General features: G+C 41.7%; 3 protein-coding genes across 3 annotated transcripts; 1 reads left to right on the top strand and 2 right to left on the bottom strand.

The window, feature by feature from the left end:
* Positions 1–3,006: 3,006 nt before the first annotated feature.
* LOC111221943 (sorting nexin-6-like) lies at positions 3,007–8,606 on the bottom strand. Its single transcript, XM_022745539.1, has 14 exons — positions 8,390–8,606; positions 8,082–8,192; positions 7,825–7,932; positions 6,996–7,056; positions 6,745–6,869; positions 4,990–5,073; positions 4,828–4,902; positions 4,690–4,720; positions 4,393–4,480; positions 4,220–4,259; positions 4,042–4,128; positions 3,816–3,905; positions 3,542–3,607; positions 3,007–3,391 (listed from the first exon to the last, which is right to left on the bottom strand). The coding sequence occupies exons 1-14, from the start codon at positions 8,393–8,395 to the stop codon at positions 3,254–3,256; spliced, it is 1,110 nt and encodes a 369-aa protein (XP_022601260.1). The 5' UTR covers positions 8,396–8,606; the 3' UTR covers positions 3,007–3,253.
* An 86-nt stretch (positions 8,607–8,692) lies between these two features.
* On the bottom strand, positions 8,693–10,338 carry LOC111221944 (dnaJ homolog subfamily B member 9-like). Its single transcript, XM_022745540.1, has 3 exons — positions 10,236–10,338; positions 9,684–9,933; positions 8,693–9,215 (listed from the first exon to the last, which is right to left on the bottom strand). The coding sequence occupies exons 2-3, from the start codon at positions 9,922–9,924 to the stop codon at positions 8,908–8,910; spliced, it is 549 nt and encodes a 182-aa protein (XP_022601261.1). The 5' UTR covers positions 9,925–9,933; positions 10,236–10,338; the 3' UTR covers positions 8,693–8,907.
* Positions 10,339–10,404: 66 nt separating this feature from the next.
* Positions 10,405–15,087, top strand: zc3h10 (zinc finger CCCH-type containing 10). The gene is made up of 4 exons (XM_022745538.1): positions 10,405–10,598; positions 10,846–10,994; positions 11,533–12,828; positions 14,108–15,087. The coding sequence occupies exons 3-4, from the start codon at positions 11,680–11,682 to the stop codon at positions 14,618–14,620; spliced, it is 1,662 nt and encodes a 553-aa protein (XP_022601259.1). The 5' UTR covers positions 10,405–10,598; positions 10,846–10,994; positions 11,533–11,679; the 3' UTR covers positions 14,621–15,087.
* The last annotated feature ends 704 nt before the right edge of the window (positions 15,088–15,791 follow it).

The following is a 15,791-nucleotide window of genomic DNA, read 5'->3' as shown; positions in this document are numbered from 1 at the left end:
TATTTTATTTTAAGGCTGGTGTAATTGACAGGGATGCCAAGTCTCGATTGGGAAGTGCGGAAAGGAGAAACTTTCATATTAGCATTCTGTAGTCAAATTTTGTTCTTGCAGCTTCCCAGGAGTCACAGATTCTCAAAGATATCAGAGATGGCTGTGAAGATGGAGAAAAGAAATGTGGATCTCTGAAGGGGGGGATCCAGGGACTAGTCACAGAGAGACAAAAGAGAATTTCTGATTTATTACTGCCATCACATACAGTTGCTGTATTAATCAAATTACAAAAATTGTAATATCTCATGTAGCCTATGTTGAATTTATTTTGCATTAAACTCTTTGATAGTTAGTCAGATGCTTTTTTTTGGAGAAGATGAATTATCTGTCTCCAATAAAATATCCTGTAATGCATTGTTTTATTCTCACTTTTTTTGTCAAGATATAACATGCCCTCTTCAATTATTGTGACTTCTGTTACCCAAGATTCATTCATGCTTTTCTCACAGAGAAATGTAAATCACCCAGTGGAGATTTATGACTCAAGACACCAGAGAATCAACAAGCAACAATAAAACACCTCCTGTGTAAACACTGATTAAAGCTGCTAATCACATGTAATCTGGCTCCGCATTTCTTTTGTCATCTGACCGACTAAGAGACATACTGTCAAAGTCATCAAACTGGTGCGGTGCAGCTTCATTGGGATGGCTGAGTCAAAAGGCCTTGTCACACTGTCTGTTCAGACAAGCTATTGCCTTAACGTTGCACTTGACAAACCGGTCCTTGTCAGGCCATAGGGCGGTGTGCTGAGTGCTGCCTTTCCACCAGTAATGAGCTACTTTAGCGGATCAGCTATAAGTGCATGTTTTCAGTGGCATGGGCGCGTGCGCACACACACACACGCACACACACACACACACACACACACACACACACACACACACACACACACACACATATAGACACTTACACACAAACAGAGCATTGCCATGATCTTCCTGTCCTTGATCTGGGTCATACTCTCAGCAGTTGAGATGGGCTCTCATTAGTGTGTGTGTGTGTGTGTGTGTGTGTGTGTGTGTGTGTGTTTGCCCATATGCACTCACCATGCGCGCTAGTTAGCTTCTGTAGCACCACAATGAAAGCACTAGAAATGCGGCTTCTCTGTTGTGAAGTTGATCTGGTATAATGCAGTGACAAGCAGCAGCTTTGAATAATAGCAGAAAGGATAATGATACAATATATAGAATCCTAGAGTTTTACATTTGTATTTCTTAGTGTAAGTGCAGCATAATGCATTTTGTTCATCATCCCCCACCTCTCACAGTGTCCACAGTGTTTTTCTCAGGTACATAGAAGCTTTTGAATAGAGGTAGAAAAAAAAAGAAGAGGTAAAACCACAGAATCATAAAAATGGTCCATAAACCTCTTACATTTAACTTTTACTGCGCCTCATTAAAACCAATAAACCACAAAGATGAAGTACAAAACTTGCATGGTGTAATTGCTAGATTTAATGATCAATAAATGTGTGTACTGTAAGAGAGAGTGAATGTCTTTTTGTTACTATCTCCAAAACATAAAATGGAGTGTAAACAGACAGACTGGAATTTCAGTGACGACTAGCAGGTGATTCGATATGAACACAAATTTTGCTTTTCCAAGGAATTAGGTGATACGTTTGGGAGTGTGGAGAAAAAGGCTCTTCTTTGGTTTATGACTAAACACTTTCAAAATTAATGATGTTTCCATTTACCTCAGGTGCACAAACACTGGCATGTTAACACATTAAAATAGGGTGGATAATATGGTATGCATCATACCTGCTTATAAGAGGCATGTTAGCATTTTTGGCCAGGTGTCTTGTAAAACACACACTTTATCTCAAAAGAGCCTGACATTTGCATTTAACTTTGAGCACCACTGTGCCTAAATACAGCCTCAGAGCCGCTAACGTTGCTTGAGACCCTTAGTCTCTTTATAGCCTCTACACTGTGTATGTGTATTGCTCTGTGACCGAGACCACCTCTACAAAAAGATTAAAGAGAGATTAAATACGTTAAATAAAAAAGCATTGTGGGATCTTATCTGAGGCTCGGGAGGAGCAGTACACACAAGAAATCAGGTACAGGAATTATATCAGGTTACAGAACCATCAGAGAAATAGGGGAGTCATCCAAAGAGCAAGTAGATTTACATTCTAACCAACAACTATAACACAATTTCTCTCACCAGTTCATTCTGTTTGGGTGGATTATAAACATGCTCTTGGCAATGTATGTACTGCCATTTACCTACTCCTTCATTGTCAAATGAGCCCAACCTCCTCTCTATCCTCTCTTCTTACGAGACCAGTCATCTATCTCTCTCTGACTCATTCGCTCAAATGGGAACCATTCCTCCTTATTCACCCAATGGAGAGATTACAGGCCGGAACAGATGAGATGAAGCACGCAGCGGTGCTGAGATATGGACCTACAGTCTTCAGCAGACAGGGAAGGGGAGGACGACATTGTGCTTATGTGCAGAAAATCTCTTTTAAGTGTGTCATAGTTTTAATGCCAGATCTCGCTTAAAGGAAAATAGAATGATTGTAAGGCAGATTATTAACATTATTATGGTATTCACAAAGCCAAGATGCTTTCAAAAGCCAAACAATAAGCCAGCACAGTGCCCTTGTTGCCATGTCCTTGCAGGAGCAGCCAAACACACTGATTAATGATCCAGGAGTAAGAAACACACACAAAGGCAAGCAGGTACTTTGGGAATCAATTCATCACACTTTATTTTGTGTGACCCCGGCTGATGTAGTGGCTACAGAGCAGCACAATACGTTCTCAGCACAAATGAGTATGAGTGTAGTATAGAACATGTACACTCACACACACACACACACACACACACACACACACACACACACACACACACATACAATAGCCTTAGCAGATGACATACCCCTGCTACGATCTCCAAACGATCATTTCGAAACGAAAGAGTATGAGTGAGGAGAGATTGAGGAAAAGTAGGTGTTTGTTTATTTGAGTGTGCACAAGTGTGAATACAATCTATAAGGATGCGTTTTAATTATGAGGAAGGTTTTCTTTCTGTTTCACTTACATTTCTTCATTCATTCTGGATATAACTGAGTCCAATAATGCATCAGGCTACAGCACAACAGGGTGAAGGACATGTTTGGGTTACCCCATGCTATGTTTAGACATATTGAGGATGCTTCATTAGGAAGTTGCTAGTGAGGTCACTAGGCCATCCCTCTGAAGGCTTGCAGATGCTGGTTGAACTGGTCAGCACTTTCTTTGGCTGTAAGGAGCTGCTTTTCACACCACTGAACCAGAGCCTGCTGCAACATCTCCACACGGACGCCCTCAAACCGCACAATCTGGAAGAAACACATCACATGCATGTAAACACACACAGTAAAGGGCATGTCAACAAACAGGATGCCGCACAATAAGCTTGAGGTGGGGAGTGGGGAGGCAGGTAAGCCAGGTGGAAACAGGGAATCCAGTTTTTAAATTGGATGTTTTACCTCCTTTTTAGCGACATCACAAATGTGATCGAACTCCGTCTCTGCCGCTTTCTTCACCTCCTCCATCTGATGAATGTGGAGCGCATGTCATCATTATTACATACTTGGTCTTAATCAGACTTAATATACAGATTATACTTGCATCGAATGTCTTCTCGTCATCTTTCGTCTTAGCTGTCTAGCCCTTACTACTGAATCTTATCGGCAGAGCGTTACTGACACCTGCTGGTCACATAACAGCATGTGCACGCTGTACTCGGGCGCAGACACTCACAGCAGTCTTCTTCACAGGTTTGGCCTTCTCTGCGTTCCTCCTGGCAGTCTCTACCTCCACTAGCTTACAGGTTCTCCTGAACAGCATTTCCTGCATTGGACATAATAATCATGTTACATTATTAGTCTTTCAGTCTTTATTTCAATAGACGACCGGGATTCAAGGTACATGGAGAGACACTGTACATATGATTAACATAAAATACCTTTAGAACTACAAAACACACCTTCTCTGCCTCCTGGTAGCGTGACTCCAGGTCTAGGCCCAGCCCAAGAGTGCTCACATTGTTCTCAGCAACACTCATCATATTTTTCTGTCCACAAACAAGCAAATTATCTGCAGATGATTAGTGATGGTCCATCACGATGTGAATCTATTTCTGTTAAAAAGGACAAACAACTTACCTTCATAGATTCAAAGACTTCAGATAGTTTCACACAGATCCTGTGAAGAAAAAAAGGTGTTTTTATAATTTGTATAATCAAACCAACTTATTACAACTTGTATGCAACGTTAAGAGGCATTAACTTGAAGAACATGTGATATGGGTGTGTGACCAATACAAATATGGTCTAACCTAGAAAAATCCTGTTTGTCAGGATCCTCCCCTGCTTCCACACAGAGATGCAGAGCAGCTGAGAAGTGCCCACAGGCCACTGCTATTTCTGCAAACAACCACAACATGACACACACAGTAACATCAGACTTGGCACCGATGGATGTGGTATAGTCAAGTGGCAGAACATTAATACATGAATCCACATCCCATATTAAGTGTTGAGTTTGAACACAAAAATGACACCAGTGAATTACAACCAATGATCTCTCTGTCTGTTCTCACAGGGGACTTTTACAAATGTAGCATGTTTCTTACTCTGCTGGGTCAGCACCACATCCAGGAATCTCTGCAAGGAAAATGAAAGTTCAAAAGTCAAACAGGACAATGTGTATCTGGTCGTATGGGCGAAGGTAAAAGGACAGAAGACGAACACTCATAAAGACAAACAACAACCTCGGCTGCGTTCTTTGTGTAGCCAGTTAGGAGGAGGTTCTGGTCACGTTCAGTTTGGAAGAACTCATCCACATCCTGCGAACGCAAGCCATTACTGCATTAAAACTTCACATACAGGTGTAGAGGCTGTAAATTCTGTCTGCATGAGTCCCAGTTGTGTACCTTATGGCCTTCTTTCCTCATCCCTTCCACAGCTTGACTCAGCCGGTTGAAAATGTTTTTCCTTACTCTTTGTCTGCCTGGAGGCTGCACACAAACACACCAATAAGCTCCAACTTTTTCAAGTTAATACTGTTTAAGCGCAGTATGCACAGTATATGAAATCATCCAAACATGAGTGGAGGACTTACAGACGGATACACTGTCTTTGAGACACAATGCAATGTGAAAGTCAGAGAAAATATTGCCTCAGCTTCATCACACCAGATATAAAGTGTTTATTAGTGTTACAAAGTGTGTGATTACATGCACGCACGCGCACGCACACACACACACACACACACACACACACACACACACACACACACACACTCTCGGAACATCCAAAGACATTTTTGGCCTGTGCCACTAAGAGACTGCTAATGCTTGATACACAGCATTCCAGACTTGATGAGGCTGATGCAGTCAGACAGGAAAGAACTGTATCATCATCAGGACTTGAAACATGTCCAACAGTGACATAAACTCTGACTTAAACACAGCAAAGAGGCAGGATTACTCAGTGTATATGTGTGTGTGTGTGTGTGTGTGTGTGTGTGTGTGTGTGTGTGTGTGTGTGTGTGTGTGTGTCTTCTTGAATACATACAGATCAATGCATACCTGTATTCATAATAAATTTGTAATGCAGAGTTGAAATGACGAATGGCTTAGTAAAGACAAAGTTTTTCCTATCAAAAATATGCTAAACTGATATCATTTGTATGTAAATGAACCTTCCCTTGTTAAGGGCTATAGTGTGACAACAGGAACATTAATAATATTCTTCTAAAACAAAGTTGTTTGGAAAGTGCATTTTTTTTGACTCAAGCACCGAGACTGTGAGGTCTTGTTTACTCTTTGGTGTTATTCAAACCCGGCAGGCTGAGAGCTTGTACTCTTATTTCTTTTGTGGAGTTCACTTCACCACCTGGTCCCTTTTGAAAATTTCAAAGCACTGATTTTGTGACACTTCACCAGCTTGTTTTGTTCTTCCATTTTTTTTTTTATCTACAGACAAAAGTACTTTTACAACTGTGTGCCACAGTCCAACAGTGAAAGCGAGCCCATTTAAACGGTTCTTCCAGCTGTGGCCATCATTTTCCATGGTTTTTCATTTTGCCAGATTTTTTGCGGACAGAGTCTGTGTATGTTTTGCTCAGAATCCCAAAACCTGCAGCCCGCCAGTCACATGCAACCAGCTGTGACAGTAGGCCAGCATTGTTTCCACCTTTTGAGTCTGTGTGAGGGTCTGTTTTAAGGTGGGTGTGTGTCATCAAGGCAAAATGTGGTCCCGGAGACATCTACTGTACTGTGAGGTTAACTTTGAGGTTACACACAGTCACAGGGCACATTTCTTAGGGCAACTTCAGAAGAACCTTATGAAGGTTTGGTGTGTGGGCTACAGGCAGAAACTCACTATGATTCTACACTGCAGACCATCTCATTTGGGGTGAAGTGCAGGTGCAGATAATTGGCCTTCACTCCTCCATATATCTGGAGAGTGCCATATTGGTCACATGAATCTCTTCATTCCCTCTTCTGAAACAATGTCGGTGAACGTTTAACCATTTACTACCCTTCCCTCTCATAAAATCACATTGCACATAACATAAATTCACATAAATTCTTTCTTTTTACTGGTGCTAATTGTAAAAAAAAAAAAAAGAAAGAAAAGAAAGGATAATAGAAGTAAAAAGCTGTTTATCTGTGTCCACTTACATCTGTGCTAGTGAGGAAGATCTCCACAGCTTTATTTTTGTTGAGGATGCTGTGTGAAGCAACCTGCCGGAGGAAAGTCTCCAATGCTTTACAGTACGGCTGCCACTCTCCCAAGCCAAGGAAACCTGCAGGGAAGCATTCAACATTTTCACCACAACACTGAATAACTCACTCAACACTGTACAACAGAACTGACACTGAAATTTCATTTATTGTATTTATATATATATATATACTGTATATATACTCACCAAGCTGTTTCATGACCTTGGCAGATGCATTCACCTGAGCCTTTGCCGGAACAGGAGGAAACTTGAAGGAAAAAAGGGAGTACAACTCTATTAAAGCCCATGTTGTTTTTCAAAGTATGATTTATTCTATTGTTTAGTCAAAACTTTCTTTCATTAGGTGCTTGGCACTGGAGACCTAAATAGGTTAATGGTTTTTTGAAATATGCTGTGCTTGGAGGTACAGCATGGACACAATATGAACCTTAAGGATCTTTGATATCACACAGTGTGTGCTTGTGTAATACATCACAAACTCTGCCCTGCTACACATAAACTCTCGTGTCACCGTGTAAAGGAAGTAAAATACTTCCTCATATGAATCTGCTGCATTTTCTTTAAAAAAAAAAAAAAAATGATCTGAAGTAAAAGCTTCTGCTTCATTTTCTACAGTTCTGGGGAAGCTGGCAGGATGGCAGCACTAAGATCTGAAAAGCATGAATAAAGTAGGAAAAAAGAGGAAGTGTCTGAAAAGCAACAAACTGTTCCCCAGAATTTGGACGGCAGTAGCACATTTTCAAACCGCTGTTTAAGTGAGTGTATGTGGTAAACATTGTGGTTTGTGATTTTCTCAGTCACAAAAGCACTGTGTTTCAAGACTGCATAATTTTAAGTTATAATTTTCAGTTATCACTTTCAACTTGTAAAGAAGGCAGTTCAATCTTGAAAACAAAGAACAATAGATCACTGACTGAGCCACCAAGACAACCAACAACTAATTTAGTTGACCCATTAACTGTGTGTCCAGTCAAGTCGAATAAAGAACTGAGTGCAGATGTATTAAAGTACTGACTATGACTCCCTGTAACCCAGGCACGTCCTCCTCAGAAAACAGGTGCTGCTGCAGCCATTCAAAATCCTCATAGGTCCGGACCACATGGTACTCCCCTGTCCCAGACAGCTGGCACACACAGGAGAGAGCAGTTTGAGCAGTTTGTAATATCAGTTCAAGCATGCCAACTGACCTATCCTTGTGGTTTGCGGTATTAATCTAGATCTAATGTTTTCAATACCTGCAACAAATAACAAGTAAATGAATCTTTTTCTCACCTTTTGAGAAACAATCAGAAATGTAAGTGTGTCCCCGTCTTTCAGCGCCTCTGTTACCTTGATGTTATGACCATGGACACTCAGAGAAGGTGTCACTTCTTGTACCTCTTGCTGTAATAAAAAAAAATGTCGCTGTTAATATTATGAATACAATAGCTGGGAGTAAATTCACATTATTATGTAAACTAAATTTAAAGGGAAGAAAAAACTGTAACTGTGCATACTGTATATACGGATGCCTGCCTGGAGTAAAAGTCACATGATACTCAGAGGTTGTCAAAAACAACAACATTTTCAGACATACTTACCATCATTGTCAAGATTGTAAGTTAATGTTTCCAGTCTGTCTTTTATCTGCTTTGAAGAAATCTTAAATCTCCTTTTATCTCGATAAAAGTGCATAAAGCTGCAAAGCTCTTTTGTCTTATGTAGGCTTTAGTGCGCTCACACTCCAACTGCTGAGAAGGCACAGGATATCCTCTGGGTCAAAGTGCACACTGGTCCTGAGAGAAATGGAGTAAAACAGTGCCAAATCTAAAGTGCTGGCTCAGGGAAAAAGATGAGTAAATGGTGTGTTAGCCAGTAACTCTGTACCTTCGACACACCCACATAGGAAAAGTAGCATAACGGTCCAATCAGTTACCCAGCTGTCAGCCTTACAACCTCACAAGCCTGTAAACAACCGCTGAACTTACAAGTGATGCCATAAAAGACGCACAGTACAAGGCATAAGTAAACAATTTAATATGGAGACTTTGTTATCAATAAAAGACAATATATTAAAACATAATAGTTGTGCATTATACAGGACAAAGAAATTAGATATCTAGTAGTGGTGCTCCTCCTCATTTTCATCCCCATCCCCAAAATAAAAGTTGAAGCCAGAGTCATCGAAACTGTAATAGTCATATGGATCATCCTCATCCTCCCAATCCTGATGAAAGCTCCAGTGGAAGTGTGGCTCCTCCACAAAGGGACTATCATCGAAGTCATGGAAGAAGTCTGGGAAACTGAAGTGGAAGCTTGTCTCATCCTCATCCTCAGCATCAACAGAGACCTCGTTTTTTAGAAAAGCCTCATGGCCCACACTATCATAGAGCCTCCTCTTCTCCTTGTTGGAAAGCACGGTGTAGGCTAGAGGAGGAGTGAGACAGTGAATGTACACTCAGGTGTGAGTTCATTAGGTACACCTAGCTAAAACAACCATGGTTACAATGTTCAGTTTTGTATTGTGTGGCTGTATAACGTGTTTCTAATATTTGCCACCACATTTATATCAGGAGTAGACTAAATATTGGGAAAACCAATATAACACCACCACCACCACAAATTACACTACACTGCTAAAGCAGTCTAAAAAACACTGAACATTATAAAGCCCTCATGAAGGTAGGATTTATTGCAGGGCTGTTGTATTAGACTGCATCAGTATTAGCTAAGGTACTAAAGAAAATGGCAACTGGGGGTATTAATGGAGCCATATTAATAGAATAAAGAAATTATCAATTTTGAAAGTGAAAATTGCAAATGATTTCATTGTGTAGATTACATATACAATATAGATTACACAGGAAAGTACAGTGTGTTGCAGGCGTGTTTTACCTTCAGCAATCTCTCTGAAAGTCTTCTCTGCGTCGGCGCTCTTGTTCTTATCGGGGTGGTGCTTTATGGCCAGTTTGCGGAAAGCCTTTTTTATCTGGCTGTCAGTTGCTGTTGACTCAATACTGAGGGTATCGTAGTAATTTCTGTTGGTCTCTGAGGCAGCGGGCACGGCTTCAGATAAGCAGAGCAGCAGGACCACGCAGGCTTGCATCCAGTGGAGAAGACCTTGCACCACTGCCATGTTGAGCGTCTGGGCACAGATGAGGAACTCAAACTTACACAAAACAGTTTATCTTGTCTGTGCGGCAGCTACCTTGCGGTTTAACAGCTTATCTCCATATGTACATAAAACTATCCAGTGACTGCTCTACACATCAGCAGTAACAACACTCAGCAGGGCTAGAGCTAGGCTTCTGTTTCTACCACAGGTACACAGAATTTAGTTAACTAAAGATGTTACGCCTATTTCAGCCAAACTACGTACAAAAACGTGGCAAAGGCGCATCAAAGTAAATGTGACCTCGTTCGTGGCCATTCTCGGTGTTAACTTACCTTGTTTTGGCGATACTGTCGCTAATACATCCACATTTACAACGTGTATTTATTATTTCCTTGTATAAAAAGAAAATGACAACAAACTTACAGCATACTTGGGTGTCATTCACCACTTTCACCACTAGAGAGCAGCAGACAGCAGATCGAGGAAAAAGGAGAAGAAGAGGGTCGTCTTCTTCGTTGGTAGTGAAAGAGATCGAGAAATTTGGTAAACAGCACCGAGGCCTAGAGGAATTACCAAAATAATACAGGCCTGGTTTCTGTTGTTGGCAGAAATACCTGTATAGGTTTCAGTGAATCAGAGTGAGTCGTTTCTATATGGGAGCCGCTCAGCTGGAACCTACTCCTGGCTTATGCTTGGTAAGACAACATTAGAATTTAGCCGAGCTATGTAACGATCGTTAGCTAATATTAGCTAGCCAGAGAGCCCGACGGTCTCGTTGCAACGTTTTAGACTTATTCAGAAATATGATATGTCCGGGTGTTTCTTTATTTACCATCTGTCACCATTTGTGTTTATTTCAGTATCGTGTGGTGTGAATGCAATGCTTAATTCGTGTTGTTTTACCAAAACCTTTTCTGGTCGTTTATTCTTGGTAAATCATAGAGACCCCAAGACGCTGGGATTTCAGGCACTACAAACCCAAGAACCCAAGATACAAAGCCGAGCTAGATCCTGACCAAATACAGACACAGTGTGTCCACAGGAGTCCTGACTACCAAAAGAGCGAAGAGTCTGTTGACACTGCAAGACAGGTGAGGTAGAGGCAGAGATGCACGTCCTCTTAAAATGTGACAAATAATAATGTTATCAGAGTGTAATACTTTAAGAAGTTTGATTTGTTCATTCCAAACTTCACAGGGCCAGATATGAGTGAAAAGCTCCAGTTTATATCAGGAGAGACATGCAGCATACTTTAATGCACAATATGTGACTGCAACCTGAAGAACACATAATTAAAACAGCATCACTGAATGTGATAAACATCTTTACTTGGCTTATTGTACACATGGAACACACACAAATTGTACTTTACCTGATGCTTTGGCAATATTGTTCACCAGACATTGGGAAAAAACGTGATTTGAAATTGACTGATGCTCATTCTCTATTTAACAACACCAGCGCTACTTATTTACCAACTCTCACATCCTTACACAATCATCACAATTGCAGTAAACAGATACACACAGCACTTCAACATCATGTAAGCTTACACAATAACACACATATATAAACTCCTATTTCAATAACACATATTTCAACTTGGCTTTGTTTTTTTTTCTCTTGCAGACCTTTGAAGAGCAGACTTCACTACTCAAAGGCAAAAACAATTCATGATTTCTTTACCTGTGTAAGTGACTGTTTGCCAGGTCACGTCAGCCCCCCCTCATATACATGAGATGAGTGCAATTTTCTCCTTGAGCTGGGCCGAGCGCCATGCCTGACCGGGACAGTTCCTACCTGTCAGGTGGTGGTGGCAGCAGTGGTAGTCTGGGTGAGGAAGGAGGACCTGGGTCTGGTTTGGTGGGGGGCTCAGCAGAGGGCAGAGGGGGTTCAGGAGGAAGTGTTGGAGGAAACATCTCTGGCTCTGGGAGCATGGGGGGAGGAGGGGCACTTGGAAACGGCAACAGTTGTGGGAACGGTGGAGGTGGGGGACAGGGTTCAGGACTGGCGTTGGACGGTGTCTGCAGGGACTTCATACGCAATGTCTGCAAGAGAGGGAAACGCTGCCGCTTTAGACACCCAGACTTTAATGAGGTGCCGGATTTAGGAGTGCAAAAGAATGAGTTCATCTTTTGTCATGATCATCAGAATAAGGAGTGTATGCGCTCCAACTGCCGCTTTGTCCATGGATCTAAAGAGGACGAGGACCACTACAAGAAAACAGGCGAGTTACCCCTCAGATTGAGAGGGAAGGTTGCAGCTCGACTTGGCCTGTCCCCCATGGATCTCCCCCATAGCCGTGGGGAGGTCCCTATCTGCAGAGACTTCCTGACGGGAGAGTGCCAGAGGGGCAACAAATGTAAATTTCGCCATGTCAAAAAAGACTACGAATATGAGCCTTCCAGGGTTGGAGTGGGTGGTGTTATAGGGCCAGGTGCCAGTGGAATGGTGAATCCTGGGGGAGGGATGGGTGTTGGCGGAGGAGGTACCTGTGGAGGAATACAGGGACTTGTGGGAAGTGGAGGTGGGAGTAATATAATGGGGATAGGCTGTCCCAGCTTGGGTGGTTGCAGAGATCCAGGTATCTCAGGAATAGGGGGAGTAGGTGGAGGTGGAATGAGTGGTTGCCTGTCGATAAGTTCTTCAGGACAGCGACGTTATGACAGGAGCGCGTGCTCAGTGTATGATCCTCTACTTGAGAATGGGCTGTTTGATGCTGGTTCCCTGGAAGCCTCGATGGACCACACTGCTCTACAGTTGAAGAGGCGGCGGCTGGAGGGACTGCGTCTGGCAGATGGGAGCGGAGGTGGACACTATGAGCTAGGAATTCAAGCCACCTTGCCGTCACGTCCTCTGGAGTACAGGTTCCTGGAGGAAGAAAACTCTCTGCTGAGGAAGAGAGTGGAAGAGTTGAAGAAGCAGGTTAGAATGAGAGATGGGGAAAAACCAAGCGTTATTTGGAACTTAAACAAAATAACATTTTTTAGATCTCTGAGAAATCCTTAAAATCATACAGGACTAGTTAGCCTTTCCCTAATGAACACATAGCACTTATAATACAGACAAATGTAAACACGTTTGTATTTATTTTCTAGTATGTTTTGTCTTTTTAACAACTAATATCAGATATGACTGTGTGCAAAATGACAGGTACATTTAACAGTATAATGTTATGCAATACAATGTGTTAACAAAGTTGTAACAAATAATTGAATTTTATCAGCTCAGCAATGGCAGCTGTTGAATCAGATTGCAGTATACTGCCAAATGGAACTGTTACTTGGTACACTAATATGGTCTTTTCACATGAGTATCATGTGAAAGGTCGATTAAGCACTAGGTTGTCACTTGAGTTTTTCACTCTCATGAGTATGAGCATAAGAAAACATTGATTACTTATATTTAGTTATTGACTAGTGTTGGTCCCTGTATTTAAAATGCATATCAATTCAACATTTCATAGTGATAGCAGCTTCTAAACAAACTAAGAGTTTAATATGGACCAAACAGTGATTCTCAGGACTATGAGAAAGTTTTATTTGCACATAAAACAAAGTTTGTAGAGTTAATGTGAAGAGGCAGCTGAGAGATTATTGCTGTAATGAATGCATGAAACTTATTCAAATTTATTGGAGGAAATGTCGAGGTTGGATGATATTTGCCCACCGTGGAGTTTCTGACTGGAGGATGATCAAATACATATTGACAACAGAAGAACATTTTTATTTTATACAGACATCGTATCCCTTCTGATGGATTTATTTTGGAGCAGTAATGTGCCTAAACAGGAAGGGAGAACAGTTATCAGATCTGTTTGAATTCAAGAAACATCTGGCTTGAATGGGTTTTCCCTTCAGTCACCTGACTAAAACACCAGGGAATACATTTCCATTTTAAAAAGAGAAAAAGAGACATTCTGTAGCATTATAAGACTCAGGCTCTCTCTGCTCTCAAAGACTGTTGCAAAATTCTGCAAAAATGTGTAGAATCAATGACAGCAAAAGCTGCATGACAGTGGACAGCAACTATTCATAAAAAATTTTAAGAATTGTTGGCTATCAGTAAATAGTCATTTATTTTTTTTACTTGAAGTAGCTATAGTTTATTTAATGTGCTTTCAAAGGTTTCAGGTTGTTTACCATTTTGGAGTCTGGCACACAGACATTTTTTTCTTTTCTAATCAATTTCTTGTGTTTCTCAGGTTTCAAATCTCATTGCCACAAATGAGGTTCTTCTGGAGCAGAACGCCCAGTTCCGAAGCCAGGCCAAGGTGATGACGCTGTCTTCCACTCCTGCACCCACTGAGCAGAGTCTGGCGCCCCCTGTGGGTGCAGTAAGTTCCTACAATCATAGCATCGCCCAGACTCACACCACCCTGAGCAGCGCTGGACTGCAGCCTCGGCCTGTTACACAGCAAGACCTGGTAGCTCCCACCGGTGCCCCTGCAGCGCCCCCAACTAATGCGGCCCCACCTACTGCTCCTCCACCCCACCTAAACCCTGAGATCACCCCCCTCTCTGCTGCCCTTGCACAGACCATTGCCCAAGGAATGGCACCTCCAGTTTCTATGGCACCGGTGGCTGTATCTGTGGCACCAGTGGCAGTGTCTATGACGCAGCCTCTGCCTGGTATTACCATGAGTCATGCCACCACCCCGATGGTGTCGTACCCCATTGCCAGTCAAAGCATGAGGATCACAACTCTGCCTCACTAACTGATTCATGGTCAAAACTGTAGTACCCACAAGTCAGACTGTAGCATCCTCAGTGGGGATTTTGAGCATAGATGGTCTCCTTTTTATTTGTATGAGACTCGACTGATGACATAACACAAGAGTTGAGGTATAGACACTTGTGCTTCTCCACCAGAGGGCAGAATAAAGACTTCTCTGTACAGCCTCTCTCACTCTGTGTTCTGTGGCAACATTACAAAGACATTTTTCCATACAGGCTGAGTGACCTGTAAACTCTGGCAAAGGTCTGTGTACCAAAGGTATCTCCTCAAACATGGACACCAAAAATGGCAACAAACTCAAAATATGTGAGTTCATCCATAGTGTTTGAACCACTTCTGCAAGACTGCTGTGCCATCCTTGTTGGGATATGAAGACTTTGGAAACAGTTTGTGTTTATATTTTTGTGGTTTGCTCTGTGCAAATTAACTTTGGTACTACACATTTAAAAAAAAAAAGAAAAAAAAAAAAAGAATAACAACCACTCAAAAATGAACTTTGTGTTATGTGTCACTTTGTTTACAGCTACTGTCTTCTATTCAGGATCATATATTCATAGTTCATACAGGCAAGATAAGTCATGACTTTTGACAGTGGCAGATGCTCATGTTACCATCCCATTGCTTGAGTTGTTTGGGTGGAGTCACACTGTTTAAACTTGAATATAATGCCCCGTTTCTTCAGTAGTCTCATATCCGTGTGGCTCTTCAAACAAATGGAAGTATTTGGTGTTGGTCTGTCATAAGCAATCATTTCGTCCCAGGGCGTGTGCACTCATACCGGATTTAGGGATTGAGGAGAGTGCCCAGTCTGCTGTTTTAAAATAAACTGGAGCTGCAGAAAGTATTGTCTAGAAGTGCTGCTGGGTAAACTATTTGACACGAAGCCATGTACCACATGGCTGTATCACAATATTTTCTCCTCGAAATTAAGCTTTCCTGTGCTTCATCAGACAGGTAAACTTACTTTTTTTTTTTTTTTTTAATCAGACAGTGAAATTTGAAGAAACACGCATAATGCCGAGGAAAGTTTTGCTTTTGAATAACGTAATGCCGCAGTAATGGCGGTAATTTCAATAAACTGGATGACTGTCTTACCGCAGCAGCGAAAGAGTCAAAGATGCTTTTTTTTGTTCCAGTGGGCGTGTTTTCAT

This window comes from Seriola dumerili, unplaced genomic scaffold, assembly GCF_002260705.1.
Source record: "Seriola dumerili isolate Sdu_G_001 unplaced genomic scaffold, Sdu_1.0 BDQW01000088.1, whole genome shotgun sequence".
Classification (NCBI taxonomy): domain Eukaryota; kingdom Metazoa; phylum Chordata; class Actinopteri; order Carangiformes; family Carangidae; genus Seriola; species Seriola dumerili.
The sequence above is the reverse complement of the archived record's forward strand: the minus strand, read 5'-3'. Positions and strand labels throughout refer to the sequence as shown.